General features: G+C 42.3%; 3 protein-coding genes across 5 annotated transcripts; 1 reads left to right on the top strand and 2 right to left on the bottom strand.

Annotated features, from left to right (window-relative positions):
* Positions 1-367: 367 nt before the first annotated feature.
* LOC119217729 (glutaryl-CoA dehydrogenase, mitochondrial) lies at positions 368-4469 on the top strand. Its single transcript, XM_037471609.2, has 12 exons — positions 368-708; positions 1166-1268; positions 1445-1477; positions 1596-1736; positions 1845-1907; positions 2047-2217; positions 2330-2459; positions 3070-3286; positions 3386-3489; positions 3668-3793; positions 3883-4043; positions 4245-4469. The coding sequence occupies exons 2-12, from the start codon at positions 1166-1168 to the stop codon at positions 4316-4318; spliced, it is 1323 nt and encodes a 440-aa protein (XP_037327506.1). The 5' UTR covers positions 368-708; the 3' UTR covers positions 4319-4469.
* Positions 4470-4671: 202 nt separating this feature from the next.
* On the bottom strand, positions 4672-7061 carry syce2 (synaptonemal complex central element protein 2). 2 transcript variants are annotated; one of them, XM_037471648.2, is made up of 5 exons: positions 6604-7061; positions 5925-6096; positions 5604-5677; positions 5311-5425; positions 4672-5102 (listed from the first exon to the last, which is right to left on the bottom strand). In XM_037471648.2, the coding sequence occupies exons 2-5, from the start codon at positions 6048-6050 to the stop codon at positions 4902-4904; spliced, it is 516 nt and encodes a 171-aa protein (XP_037327545.1). In that variant the 5' UTR covers positions 6051-6096; positions 6604-7061; the 3' UTR covers positions 4672-4901. The 2 variants fall into 2 exon arrangements, with proteins under 2 accessions (XP_037327545.1, XP_062420570.1); XM_062564586.1 differs by lacking the exon at positions 6604-7061 and having other exon boundaries at positions 5925-6557.
* Positions 7062-11297: 4236 nt separating this feature from the next.
* On the bottom strand, positions 11298-13988 carry acp5a (acid phosphatase 5a, tartrate resistant). 2 transcript variants are annotated; one of them, XM_037471626.2, is made up of 6 exons: positions 13878-13988; positions 13366-13456; positions 12474-12673; positions 12237-12361; positions 11794-12139; positions 11298-11696 (listed from the first exon to the last, which is right to left on the bottom strand). In XM_037471626.2, the coding sequence occupies exons 2-6, from the start codon at positions 13454-13456 to the stop codon at positions 11457-11459; spliced, it is 1002 nt and encodes a 333-aa protein (XP_037327523.1). In that variant the 5' UTR covers positions 13878-13988; the 3' UTR covers positions 11298-11456. The 2 variants fall into 2 exon arrangements, with proteins under 2 accessions (XP_037327523.1, XP_037327521.1); XM_037471624.2 differs by lacking the exon at positions 13878-13988 and adding an exon at positions 13555-13617.
* Positions 13989-14478: the final 490 nt, after the last annotated feature.

The following is a 14478-nucleotide window of genomic DNA, read 5'->3' on the forward strand; positions in this document are numbered from 1 at the left end:
TGTTGATATCAGATTCATTTTTTCACCCCTAACAATAGCTAGTTACTGCAAAAGGTCTGTCTTTTGTTATTAAAATGAAAGCTTATAAACCATTTCAAAACATTTGGACATTAAGCTACTGTAGCGATAACATATTTAACAGTTAAAATATATACCAATATATACCATGTATCACTGCCAATACAATGTCATGAGTGAGCGAGCCGACTGTACCAAGATGGCCGCCGTGTGTGGACGTTCGACTCCGTTGGCCGGCAACGTGCCATCTAGCCTTTATATATATATATACAGTATATATATATATATATATCTGTGGTCCATTCCATCGGCTAACCCCTGCCCCTCGGCGGTCCATATCGCCATTTTGAGTGTAGAAAGACCCTGGAAATCTTCTTTAATTATTGGTCACATTCTGTAACCTTTTTGTTTGTTTTTGGTCGTGGTCGATACAAGAAGCCGCATCAGAGACCCCCCCGCCAACCGAAGAGCTCCAACTGCGTGCCTTGCGTATCTTGCGTAACTTGCGTTGCACAAGTCGAGCATTGCCTCCGCAGTTCTCCGCCTTGACCTGTCATGGAGGGAGGGAGCTCCCACGTTACGTTACGTATCCCTGTGACGTAGCATGCGCGGAATATTACTTAAGCGACTTTCTCTCGCCTCGCCTGACCGGTTCAATTCTCCAGACCAGCCGACAAAGGAAGGAAAAAGGTACTGTAAACCGAAAAGTCACTGCATCTTAGGGTTAGGGACTGACCAATCGGTTTAGGATTTTGTTTCAGCGTGACTCACAAAGAAAGGGACGTATCACTTGTTTGTTCTGAGTTCCACATTACACAACCCATTTTAAATAGTTTTCCTACCAAGTGCCTAACCAATGGCCAAACCACTAACTTAAGCCCTGCAAGAGTAATTATAATGAAACTTTATGCTCTAAAGCATGCTTATGTGGCAAACAGAACTGTAGTTCCAGATTGCATGCTGTCCATGTATATTGTTTATAACTGATTTTCACTATCTGGAAATTTAACCAACAGCTGTGTTGCATAACAATGTAATAGTAACAGTGAATGTGCTTCACAAAAGGACATCCATGTTTACCTGCTGACGTACTCCACTTGTATATGTTACTTATTTCACTATGGCATATTTCACCTTCTTTTCCCAGATGGCTCTCAGAGGTGCTGTAACCCGTCTGCTCACCAACAGCCAGAAATGTGCTGCTGTCACTGCCTGCAGAGCCCAGAGCACAGATGCTATGGCCTTGAAAGGTGCATTTAAATTTAAAAAAAAATTAAATTTAACTTTATTCTTTAATAAATAATTATTTAATATTTCGTAAATAAATGGTGATGTACTGTAGTTAGGGAAATGAAGTAAACACACTTAACTTAAAAGGAAATTGCCAGGAAGTGAAAAGACGTTTAAGTTCTTCTTCCTTTTCTAGATGTCGACGAAAGCAAAAAGCCTGCGAAGGCCCGTAAGTGAATTTGTAATAGTTGAAAGTAGTCATGTTCATATCCCTTTGCATGCTCTTCTGTCTTATGTCACAGTGACATAACCACAGCGTGCGTCTCTGTACATGTTTGGACCCTCAGCCAAGGTGCTGTTCAACTGGCGAGACGCTCTAAATCTGGAGGGTCAGCTGACAGAGGAGGAGATCATGATCCGGGACTCCTTCCGCGACTACTGCCAGGAAAAACTCATGCCCCGCATCCTAATGGCCAACAGACACGAACGTACGCAAAGCACACATCCATGGTCCAGTAGTACAGATTTTTAGTTTGTGCTCACATACAGATATTTCATTGTCAGTTTGAATTTTCCCAACATGCACCCTGCCACAGATTTCCACCGTGAGATTGTCTCAGAGATGGGAGATTTGGGCGTCTTAGGCCCAACTATTAAAGGTAAACAAAAAGAATGCAACATTATCAATATGGTCCGACAAAATATCTTTTGTTCTACAGTGTTTCTAGGTAGGCCTTTTTATGTGTTTTCTACTTGTTGCGGTGAGGGCTACCTGGCGGTGTTTTATTCCCCCTGCAGGGTACGGCTGTGCAGGCACTAGTTATGTGGCCTACGGCCTGATTGCCAGAGAGGTTGAGAGAGTGGACAGCGGGTATCGCTCCGTCATGAGTGTGCAGTCCTCACTCGTCATGCACCCAATCAATGCTTATGGCACAGAGGCCCAGAAGGAGAAGTACCTGCCCCGGCTTGGTGAGGAGGACATGTCCATGTGACATGAGTCCGTATTTGTACATGACATTGTAATAAAAAAAAGGGCAAAGGCCAGTCTAGATTGTCCTTCATGTTGCCATTCGTCTCACAGCTCGCGGAGAGATCCTGGGCTGCTTTGGCCTGACGGAGCCCAACCACGGCAGTGACCCCAGCAGCATGGAGACCAAGGCCAAATACAACCCGTCCAGTGGTACCTTCTCCATCAGCGGATCAAAGACCTGGTAGGCAGAAGGACACCCACAAGATGCGTTGATTTCTTTTGTCTCAAACGAGACGAACACAATGATATGGAGGCCACTGCTGGAAAAAATATTTGTGTTTTTAGGAGATATTTGACATGTTTGTTTGGATTAATCCTACATTTCGAGAAAAACATAAAATAATGAATTATGGCAAATTAATTGTAGTACTTGCAATTTAAAAGACAAACTTTACTCTGCTGCTGCAGCGCAGAACATTTTGAAAGAACACTGTACAAGTGTCTCCTTTTAGTTTTGGACTCAGCAATAATGTTGAATGTACACCCATGTGTTTACTGCCTCCTGCCTGGGATGTTTGGAGGTATAGTTTTCGGAGACTGATGATGTGAAGATAATTTACACTGCAGAGCTTCTGGCCTTTATTAACCAACGAAGATCATCACATACGTTGAAAAACCCTGCACCTCTAGTGCAGCTCCGGGTTGTAGAAACGTCAACACGAACGTTTCAACAACGATTAGGACTGTTGCAAACTGCAAAAGTGGAATACTTAATCCTTAAAGTGAAATACTTCAATGTGTAATCATTCAATCAATGTGTTTCTTGTTCCTCTGCCTCCTTCCTCTCTCAGGATCACAAATTCTCCTGTGGCAGACATTGCAGTGGTGTGGGCAAAGTGTGAAGATGGCAAAGTGCGCGGTTTCATCTTGGAGCGCGGAATGAAGGGTTTCGCCACCCCCAAGATTGAGGGCAAGTTCTCGCTGAGGGCGTCCGCCACTGGCATGATCCTGATGGATGAAGTGGAAGTTCCACAGGAGAACCTACTGCCCAACGTCTCTGGTCTAGCTGTATGTTGGTGCACTCTTTGTTCAATTCAGCCCCAACAAAACCTAATAGATTTCACCCGAAATGTAATGTGTCTTTTGTTGTTGACCTTTTTCTACCAGGGTCCCTTTGGCTGTCTGAACAACGCCCGGTATGGCATCGCATGGGGAGCTCTGGGAGCTGCTGAGTTCTGCTTCCACGCTGCCAGACAGTACACTCTGGACAGGTACATGATGTTATGTCTACTGTGTGCACTTTCTGAAGCTGCGGACAGATGTAACAATATGTAACTCCAGTAGGAAAAGTGTTAACCACGCGCATAACTGCCCATGTGATGCCAACCTAAACTTCAAGATGGATGGATTGATGGATGGTTTTCATTTTTTTTTCTACCCTCCAATCAGAATCCAGTTCGGGGTGCCGCTGGCCAGGAACCAGCTGATGCAGAAGAAAATGGCTGACATGCTGACAGAGATCACCCTCGGGCTTCAGTCATGTCTGGCCTTGGGAAGACTCATTGATGATAAAAAGTGAGTCTTCTCCGTCTTGCATTAAATACCAGTCCCTCTTTACTACTAAAAACACTCCCTGTTAAATGTGTTTGTTCTCATCCTAATAGAGCAGCACCTGACATGATCTCCATGCTAAAGAGGAATAGCTGTGGTAAGGCTTTGGATATTGCCAGACAAGCCAGAGACATGCTGGGAGGAAATGGCATCTCAGATGAGTACCACATAATCCGGCACGTCATGAACCTAGAGGCCGTCAACACATACGAAGGTAGGCACATGTGTCATTAATGCAAGAAAAACTTAAATAGCGTCTATGTAAGTCTACCACTAGAGGTCAGCAGTGCATAATTACTACAAGTTGATTAAGATACATGTTGCTGAACTTTGTTATTGTTATTCTGTTATAATCTAGCCAAATTACTATGAAATCTTTTTTTATGTTTAATGTTTTTTTCATTTTTTTTTATAGGAACTCATGACATTCATGCCTTGATCCTGGGAAGAGCCATCACAGGACTGCAGTCTTTCACTGTTGAAAAGTAAAGGTTGATTTGGACGACATTTGTACAGCTAGGAAGTCTGAAACATACCTCAGACACTAACTACGCATGGTGCATGTACATTATGTGACATTATATGAATTGTTGTTTTTTGTCACAATTGGATAATATGTAAATAAATGGCTTTGAATGAGTGGCTTGTAGGAGCATTCACTATATACAGATATCTTATTAGAAACCAGCCCAATTTACTGAAATTTAAATACTTTGTAAGAACCCTGTCCTCTCCGCTGCCGGTGTAAAATATTAGCACCTGAAAGCCAAATAATGAGCCTTATTTGTTTTTAATTCATTTTTTTAATTGAATTAACAAATACTGAAATTGTACATGAAACATATTTTCAGCTTTTGCTCTTGTATTCTATGACTACAATCAGGTGTTCAGTTCACTGAACTGCTCTCCTACAACAAAGACACAATTTTGTGTGTATTCCTAGGAAAGAGGAAGAAGAAAGCGGAAATACGAGTAATCGAAATAACGACTGCATTTGGGGAAAATCAACAATTCTGAATATGCAACACATTGACCTAAAGAACACAAACTAATCCCAACAATGACTAGTTTATCAGGGCTCTGATGCCTGGCTGATGGCCAGCGCTCCTCTGAGACTCGCCAGAGCCTGGCTGGCCTCCACGAGCTCACTGTTGAGCTTAATGCAGCTCTCCAGCACCTCGGATAACTCCTGCAGCTTCACCTGCATCTCATTACTGTTCTCTTCATAGATCGTGTACATGTGCTCCTTCATCTGCTGACACGTCTCCGTCACCTTGGGGTTAAATGTGAGGTGAAAAAACAAATCAGTCCATTGACCACATTTCAACATTTGCTGACGGCGACGGTGCCAGAAGCAGTTAACAGGTGTCACTCTGTAATTTGAATTATCAAGCATGCAGTTCATTCAGGCCATACATGAAAGTCATGTACATAGTATTTGTGTACAGCAGAGACCCGGAAGCATAACATAAGTTTTGTACCTTTTCCACTAACTTCTCCTGGAAGCTGTCCAACACTTTCTGGTCGGTGTTGCGGCTGTCATTTATCTTTTCAACCAGTTCCTGAACTCTTCTGCTGATGTCAGCTATACTTGAGCTACGAGAGACATTGACATGCATGCAGTTGGAATGTGACTTTAAGCCTAACTGGATTATTTACTGTTCAACGGTGGAGTACTGTCCGTCCTGGGGCAAGTAATCTGAGCTGCTCAAGTAGAAGTGGCTCCTGTATGAATTGTCGGTAAATGGATTGGACTGTATGGATAAAGCTGTACCTGGTATGCTGCTCTTGACCCTCAGTCGTGCTCATGAAAAAGGACTTCCCGCCCGATGATGTAGGATCTTGTGGCTGTATCAAGGTCAATGGCAGATTAAAAATATTGCATCATTCCCAGGTGGCTGACAGTAAACATGAACGGTTCAGGTTTCATTTCTGGGATCCCAAAAGACATGTTTTTATGCGGATCCTTTAACAACAAGAAGTTAACGTCACAGAAAGTTGAATAAAGCTTAGGTTATTTTTAACCACTAATGGTTAACAACAACAAAAACAGTATTTTGTGTTTCGCATTTGTGCAGAACTTGTTAAGAACCACCATATTTGGGGACTCGTTAGTCTGTGGTGTGAAACGATGGCCGGTTCTCGTCTGTGGGTCTTCGTGCTGGATGTTGAATGACTGAGAGCTGGAGGGCAACGCGAGGTCATCAAAGAAAAAATCCATTTAGCGTCGACTGCGTGGAGCTAAGACGGATTGAAATAACACAAACCTGTTCAAAAACACAAATATCGTCAGTGAACAACACTGGCAGACTTGTCTTTGAGTATAATATAATATACGAAAATGCATCAATTCACACGAAGCTAATTTTCTAGCTTAGTGGTTTTGACTAAATTAACGTTAGCCATCTTTGCTGTAAGGTGTTAACGTTACACCTCCTTAAGCACCACATTTACAAACCACATAATTATTATAATTGTTAAGTTATAGTGTATATGTTTGAGGCTTTACGTGTAGCCTATACTCACATAATATGAGTTATTATACAATAACTTGCTGAGTGTAACTTACATAAAGTTTATGTTTGCATTAGCTACGAGCACTCTAGCTGCTAGCTAGTTAGCTAAATGCTAATATTGTCCTGTTTTCGATTGTGTTGCTCAACAAGCCAAAATACTGCAAACTGTTACAATTTTTCACTCTCTTAAAATCAGAGAATGTACACGATATATTTATAAAGATACATTATATGGTTTAAATGCTAACATGTTCTCACCTGGTTAGCAGTGCTAGAAGCAGTAAAGTAGCAACAACTCAATGCAAAAATACTCAGTGAAAGAAAATAAGTGAAAATGCTAGTTGATCCCCACGCTCATTTAAGAGTGTAATTTTACTGAAATAATTTTAGATATTGTAAGATTGTATTTGGTAGGTGCAAAAATACATGGGAATACTCAATTAAGGTTTACCTCAAAACTGGCAGTTCTCAGGTTACTTTCCTCCATATGTTATATAATATTAAAACAACGTTGCCACCAATACATTAAGAATATTGACAAAAAACAAATCCGTTATTAAAAAAATTCAGAGACCAAAGAGATTATGGTATTGTGAAAACAAATCTAATTTTAACCACTACGGTCAGTAAGTCTTTAGGAAGGATTTAATTGTTTTTATTTATTTATCATTGACGTCAAAACTGTTTAGAATTTATTGGCAAAGATTTAGGTATGTTTGTGTGTGTGTGTGTGTGTGTGTGTGTGAGTGAGAGAGAGAGAGAGAGAGATTATTATGAAGGGGAACACACTGGGGATTTAGTCATCTAATGTTACAGGGGAGGGGATGGGGAGAGGATGAGGGGGTTGATTGATGGTTGCTGCAATTGAAAGTGTAATCCCCCCCCCCCTCTCTCTCTCTCTCTAACTCTCATCCATGTGTCACCGCCCAGAGTCTGGATTATTTCGGCACAGAGGGCAAAGCACACAGCACAAAGGCTGTTCTGCATATCTTGGCGTCTGGTGGAGGATGAAGCGATGATTGCAACATGATGCTAAACATGAAACTTGTTACAGGATGTGAAACGGCACTGCAAAGATCCAGGTGTGTTAACTTGGTCGCAACAGGTGGGTGAATTTGTTCACTGGTCTGTTTTCAAGTTGGTCAAGTGTCTTCAATTTTCCATTTGCTTTATATTAAAGTTAATTAAAAAATAGAATATAAACACTTTTTTAGGGGGTGGATTCAGACTCTGTCTCTCTTCATTCTAGGGAGCTACGCCTTTACAAGTGGATGAATCAAATTGGGAAAGTTTTTGCTTTTAATCTGTAAAATAACTGTGGACGATCCTAATCCGGGAATATGGACAACTTTAATATCACAAACGAAAGTGGACGTTCATTCCAGTTCCTGGTTCACAATCTAGAGCCTCTGTACAAGGAGTACAAGCCTCCCTCTAGAGACGTCATCCAGCTTCCCAAATCTATCCTCTACCTCCTCGTGGCCGCTCTGGTTGTGGTTGCTGTTGCTTACGCTATCGTTGGACACCTCATCAAAGACCTCATGCTGGATGTCACAGGTACTTCAATCTTTAAGAAGAAACTGCCTCATGTAAATTCAACATATTTCTATCCCTTTCATTATTGAAAACGTTTTTCCACTTTACGATTCATTAATAAGTGAAATCAGAGATGGATTCTCCTCTCTTTAAAATTCATGGCATGTTTTGTTTCTGTATATTTGGGCTACAATTTAATATTTAGCAATTTTGTCATCATATGATTTCTTTGTTTTTACATTTTTAAAATCTTATACAGTAAAAAACTCAATAGTTTTCAAAAGTGTTATTGTTGTAGCATAAAACTGTTATCTTAGTTAATAAGAAATGGCTGAAATAACAACAAATTAGTAATTTCTCTTGGTGATAAATAAATGTTGAACTACTCTCCAGTATGTGCAAATACATTGGGTTTTCGGTACATTAATACGGTTCTCACCCTCTTTTATCCGTGAACACAGACTGTCTACTGGGCCCATACGAGGACGACCTGAAAAAAGATGGAGAGGTGGAGAAAGTCAGTCCGTTGCACATCCAGCCTGTCCTCAACCACTCCCATCCGAATGCCTTCCACGTATGGGACCAAGACGACGTCATCATTTCGATACCTTTCGGATGCGAGAGCACGCCGTCCAGTCCTCTATCCAGCCCTCTGATTGCCCTCATCCCAAAAGTACCTTATTTTTTCCCCAACTCCCTTAGTGTCAACAGCCCGTCCCACAATCAGCCGATCCCGAGGGAGAGTGATGCCTGAGGCAACTCATAGGATCAGACATTTGTCACAATGTTTCTATCCCCTTTCTGTCTTTAGTTCAACGTTTTGATCTCTGAAACCTATTCTACCCCAAACGTTTTTTTTTTAAGTTGTCGGTAAAATCGTCATAATTTCTGGAAAGTTCTCATCAAAATCGGAATGTGTCACAAATCCAGCAACATGTAAAGGCCTGCAGAAGCTTGCAAGAATGCATTAAGAATTTCAGTGGGTGGATTGTACCAACGGATGCTTCCTCTTGAGACTAAAGAAAAAAAGAAACATACAGCCTTCACTGTGGATTCGTGCCAAGTTAGAATCATTTATCACCAGTCATAATCGGATCGGATATTTGTCTTTACTTTACTACGCAAACTTCACACGAGGCTGTGACCGTGTGCAATATCAAATAATCCAAATTCATACTCATGTTTCCTGTTGAACAGTCTTATATTTCAGTAAATGACAGATTTGGCAAAAAAGCTGAACGCCTCTCAGGTTCACTGATTGAATCCTAAATGCATTAAACATATTTATTTTTTGAAAATCGTTATTAATCCTGATGAAAGACTTGGGGAGCAGTGAGTTCTTGTGTCAAATAAAAGGTGAATACTTGTTCAAGCTGCAATCTTACTCTGATACAGAATATTTATGGGAGGATCGACCTACTAACTAATAGGGGAAAGTTCATTCAGTTAGTGGAGATGAGTGCGTTAACATGACTGCGTGCTGCCCTGTGGGCTCACACTGGAGAGAACAGCATGATCATCCACACACATCTATTTTGGTAAAGTTTTTAAAAAAATCCAGTAATTCAAATCAGTTTCTTGTTATTTGTAATAAATGTTAACATGGTAAAAAGTGAATGTGACACAGGTTCCCTCATCAAGGCCTTATAGTTTTATATGGCAGTGTCCGTTTAAGCATGCAGCTCTCTTTTGGTAGTTGGCATCAAAACACTTGCACACTCCAAATGACAGATTTCAAGCAGGATATTGACTGAGATGCAGAAATCCTGGGATATTAAAAGCACATGAAGGCTGTAGCATCTCTTACACACACACTTTTGCTCGGTATTAGCAGTTTGATTTACTTCTCATTTTCACCTTGTTTGCACCAATGACAAAGGAGATTATTGCACCTTCACCATCACTCAGGGGAAACATTTTATTGTATTAAGCAACATTTTTTGGGAACCCTTATTGAGGTAATATTTTCCTTTTTTCTCTGCTAAAACTCAGAGGGCCCCACATTCAGTGAGGGCTGGAGATTAAGGGGTGAAGATTAGAAGACTCGCTAAGCCTTTAATACAGCATCCTTTTATTACTTTTGAGCTGCACATGTAGATAATCGGACAGCAGCACCCTAATCTGAGCGACAAATGTATCCACAATTTATTCTGCTTGTATGATCGCATCAATTGGCGCTGCGTTGAGTTACGCTGGGAGAGCAAACATTTTTAGATATTCCAGTTTATAACGTCTAACATGCAAGAATTTAAAACACAAATCAGTGTGTTACTATCAATTTGTCAGCATTGTTTTCTCTCCATTTGACCAGTCAGTCGGCTTCTCCTGCTGCTTTCAAAGTCAGTGCTGCAAACAGTTTACTTATCTTACCCTGCAGGTGGGACAACATGCACATGCATGTAGTTACTTTACAAAAAGATTAAAATTTTCAGTTTGTCGCAACGAAGGTTCTCTTTTTGCCCTGCAGGCGGTTTACATCATTCAGCGCTGAGAGATCCTTATCCGTCTCTTAGCCTCATGTGACAGTTTACCCTAAGCTGATTTCTTACGGACATTGACTTAGTTCAAAGATCAAGCTCCGAGTTTGAGGATGCATGACACCAGGTGACTGCAACTCCTGCCAAGTGGATAAGCAATACCGTTAAGTAACCCATATACATTTAATTCGATTTTATAATAAAACCTATTACACAACATGCAGTGATCTAAATAAGAGGTGAGAGCCCGAAATCCTCCTGTCAGCAGAAAAAAAAAACTCATGGGTTGTGCTTTACCCAGTTTATAGTTGGCAGAGTTTATCCTGGTCGAGGTCGGCGCCAATCTGTCATTCAGCCTAATCCTGTGGTGGAAGACCAGGTGGTCCTCTGACAAAGCAGTTAGCAAAGTCTTTGCATCACCAGTCAACTTATTACTGTATTTTAAATACACGTGTGAATACCATGTTCTTTGCCAGTTCAGACACCACTGTGTTAATTTTGCACAGCCAGGAATGCATATCACTAAAGTATAAGCATGGGCCTTTGTGCTTCAATCCACACTTTCAAATTAGAGTTTAACAAGCAGAGAATCAGAGAAAGACAGCACTGTTTTTTCAGACTTTTGCCATGCTGGTAGAACAATGCGACAGAGAACCAAAACAGTACAGCCCTTGGACAATCTAGAACAAGTCCATAATATATACAACTAAAGTGCATTAGACCGGAAAAAGCTGCCAAATCTAGTTGTTGCAAGAGTGTGATCTTAAAGCATATGCATTGATTTAAATTGATGCCGGCTTCCTCAGTGTGAAACAGTGTATTATGCGTTTAGTCCGACTGAGCACTTCTACATCAACGAGTTGCGGACCTAGAACTCAGTCGCCAAGCACAAGTTTCCCGTCCGTGTAGTGAAGACACGACACTTTTAGAAACAGCATTTATTATTTTATCACAATAAAATCATGTTCTTAAATAGATCTTTAAAATACAAATTACTTGAAATATTATTGTCAAAGTTTAAAAACTGAATTAACAGGAGTGATTCACTGTAGACTACGGTGTGAAAATAAGATTTCACTATTGCGTCGATGAGCCGGTCTACCCAAAGCGCCTTGGTGAGAGCACCGTGCGATAGAGAGAAGTGCCTGTAGCCTGGATAAAGGTCAAGAACAGCTTGTCCTTTGTGACCTCTGCGTGAACAAAGCCTCCCAGTGTCGACGCTTTCCCGGTGAAGAACTTCACAGACCCTTTGGGAACGTGATTCCAGTGACGGATATCGGGATCCAGGAAGTTGCCAGCGCCGCTCACCACGTAGCCCACACCGGAATCTTCTATGTACTGTAGAAGGGGAGAGGGGGGGGGACAAAGACACGATTGGGACGGAAGGCAAACGGCAGCCTTAAGCCAAAGGCCTTCACGTGTAGCCCAAACCAACCTGCAGGTTGTGGTCATGCCCGCAGAAGTAAGCAGTGGCGTTGTATTTGATGAGAAGGGGATTGACCCTCTGCAGCAGACACTCGGTGGGCCCGTGCTCAGACACAGACCACACAGGGTAATGGCCGGCCACCAACAGGAAGTCGGCCTTGGACTGAGCCAATCTCTTCTGCAGCCACGTCACCTGACTCTTGGCTTCCGCCGCGCACAGAGGGCCTCTGGGCTTCTGGTCCAAGAAGTCGTCAGAGTTACCGCACAGCATTACGGTGTCCACCATGATGATGGTCAGAGTCTTCCCAGTGTTGGGGATGTGGAAGTTCAGCTCATAATAGTAGGAGGGAAAGTTCCTATATAAAAACAAAAGCAGAAAGCAGAGCTGTGATACATACGTTTATCTTTATCATTTACAGTTTGAGGCTTTGACATTTTGAAGATGGTCCTTACCAGCGGGGAGACTTGTGGCTGTACTCTATCTGGGCTTTGACGCTGCCTGCATGGTCATGATTGCCAGCGAGCACATACCAGGGGATTTTGAGAGACTTTGCCGTGTACACCGATTCAAAAGTATCCTGATAGAGGATTTAGGGGAAGAATTATTATTATTTATGGATTATTATTTTTCTGCCACAATTTTGCTTCCAGACAACATTTCAAAAGAAACCTCCAGGTAACACAACTGACCTGAAACCGAGGCGAATCTACACTCTCCACACCTCTGAAGTAGAAGTTATCGCCAAGGGCAAGAACAAAGTCCGCTCCCATCTGCTCTGCTACTTTGCTCATTTCTCGAGCAGTAGCCTTCTGCACAGCAGTGACGTAGGGGGGATAAGGCAGCCCACCCCAGTCTCCTACAGCCAGGAACTTTATGGAGGTCCGATTGCCTGGAAGGCAGAAGGTAATTCTGTCATTTTGAATGATTTGCATTATAATATAACATAAAAAAATAAAATAAAATATTAAAATGTTGTTCATATTCAAGTCAACATACATCTATTACAATAGTGGGAAACCGTGCAAAAACATTTCCTCATTTAAAACATTTTTTCCCCATGAGAAACTCAGGGGCTTGTTCACATGATGGTGGGTCTCTAAGTGTCTTCAATTTAGTGGGCTTCATACTTTCAGCTGCCCACTTAAGACACACTGAGGTCTCTGGCTCCCTGAGTCGGTCAGGGACAGATGCCTCGTTCTACCTTCTAGAGATTATTTTTGTTCAGCCGTTGTGGAAGTGATCGTGTTGTTAGACTTGCCATCTGATTTGCTACCGGTATTTATATTTGATCACAAGTCTTTCCAGCTTTGTTTATTGCTTGTTTTCCAACGCTATGTCTTATCTTTGCTTCAGGCCGCTTGCACCTCGAGCCGCTCTGAGGGGGGCGAGGCTCGAGCACAGCGCACGTCAAGACCTCGTGTCGGTTTTGGCTTTCGCTCTTATTTTACCTTGTCACTTTTAAACAGTCGGTGCTGTGTGTTAAGGTTGGTGACGAAGCCTCAACCCCCCCCTGTTGCCCCACCCCAGTTTGGAAACCACTGGTTTAATGAGTCACAAAAGCCCATATAAAGCAATACTCACTGCCAGTTTCTACCAGGTCTTCAAAGGCAGGAGAATAGCAGTAGGCCACAGGAATGGCAGCAATTAAGATGGATACCAGTGTAAGCGCCATCTTTAAAAAAGAGAAGCAAAAAGAAAGAAAGTCACAATACAAGAATGTAGACAAAACAAGAACCGAACGAGGGTGTATATGTCCGTGTGAACATATACTTCCTGTCTCCACCCTGTTGCACAACAACAAGTTTCACTTGCTTTCATGTTGAAAGGGGAGCTGTGATTGGCTGCAGCCTTAAGCAGACATGTCACAGCTGCAGCTAATAGAAGCTAATCAAAGCAGCCACGTCCGTTATGGCTGAGGGGGGTCAGAGGTCACAATTCCATGTTTGTCAAGGCACGTCATTTCATCTCTGCCTCTTTTAGGTAAGAAACAGTGTCCGCTGATCATCATTCTCAAAAGGGACAACGGCCAGATCATGAACTGAGAAAGAACAGAGAGAAAGAGACCAAGTAAAAACCCAGACGAAAGCACTTACCGCTGATAAGCGGTGGGGTGAGCTCCGGATGAGCTGACGGGACCGTCTTCGTCCTCCTCCCGCCTGCCTTTTATCAGGATTCCTGGAGGGGAGGCTGCAGCAGAGACATGATCATTGCTCACCCCCTGACTCAGTCTCGGGACTGGAAGGTCATCTGGGCCGCATGTGATCTACAGCAGTTATTATAGTTGTTGTCCAGACTCCACTTCTTCCATTTCCGTGTTAATCACTCGTTTCCTTCTCCATTTTGTTGAGCATTTTTATCTCTGTGTAACACAGGAACCGGAGCGGTGACTTGTTGATTTTCTCTCAGCGGTTAAATGCTCAACACAAAGTATGGTAAATATTGACGACTCGGGGCAATGGGTCGGTCCCACAGGAAGTAGCCTTATCAGACTTGGGTTCCACCCTCCCTTATCTTCTCACTTTAGCAGAAAACAGCACTCAGTGCCCTCTTCCCGCCTTTAAGACCATCATTATCTCATTTAGAACTGTGTATATACTTTGTGCACTCCTGAATCAAGCCGTCAACCGAAGACTGCAAAATGAAGATAACAGCTGCGTTACTACTTACACATGCAGACCTCAAAAGTGTTGTCAG

Source organism: Pungitius pungitius, chromosome 9 (genome assembly GCF_949316345.1).
Source record: "Pungitius pungitius chromosome 9, fPunPun2.1, whole genome shotgun sequence".
NCBI lineage: Eukaryota > Metazoa > Chordata > Actinopteri > Perciformes > Gasterosteidae > Pungitius > Pungitius pungitius.

Bases quoted from the DNA above. Each gene is read 5' to 3' on its own strand.
- LOC119217729 (XM_037471609.2), top strand. From the start codon at position 1,166: ATGGCTCTCAGAGGTGCTGTAACCCGTCTGCTCACCAACAGCCAGAAA. The intron at 1,478-1,595 runs GTAAGTGAATTT...TTGGACCCTCAG, and splicing joins CAAAAAGCCTGCGAAGGCCC to CCAAGGTGCTGTTCAACTGG. The intron at 2,460-3,069 runs GTAGGCAGAAGG...TTCCTCTCTCAG, and splicing joins ATCAGCGGATCAAAGACCTG to GATCACAAATTCTCCTGTGG.
- syce2 (XM_037471648.2), bottom strand. From the start codon at position 6,050: ATGGATTTTTTCTTTGATGACCTCGCGTTGCCCTCCAGCTCTCAGTCA. The intron at 5,678-5,924 runs GTGGTTCTTAAC...ACCTTGATACAG, and splicing joins CTAACGAGTCCCCAAATATG to CCACAAGATCCTACATCATC. The intron at 5,103-5,310 runs GTACAAAACTTA...TTTAACCCCAAG, and splicing joins AGGAGAAGTTAGTGGAAAAG to GTGACGGAGACGTGTCAGCA.
- acp5a (XM_037471624.2), bottom strand. From the start codon at position 13,602: ATGAAAGCAAGTGAAACTTGTTGTTGTGCAACAGGGTGGAGACAGGAA. The intron at 12,140-12,236 runs GTAAGGACCATC...GTTTTTATATAG, and splicing joins AGCCACAAGTCTCCCCGCTG to GAACTTTCCCTCCTACTATT. The intron at 11,697-11,793 runs GTTGGTTTGGGC...CCCCTTCTACAG, and splicing joins GGCATGACCACAACCTGCAG to TACATAGAAGATTCCGGTGT.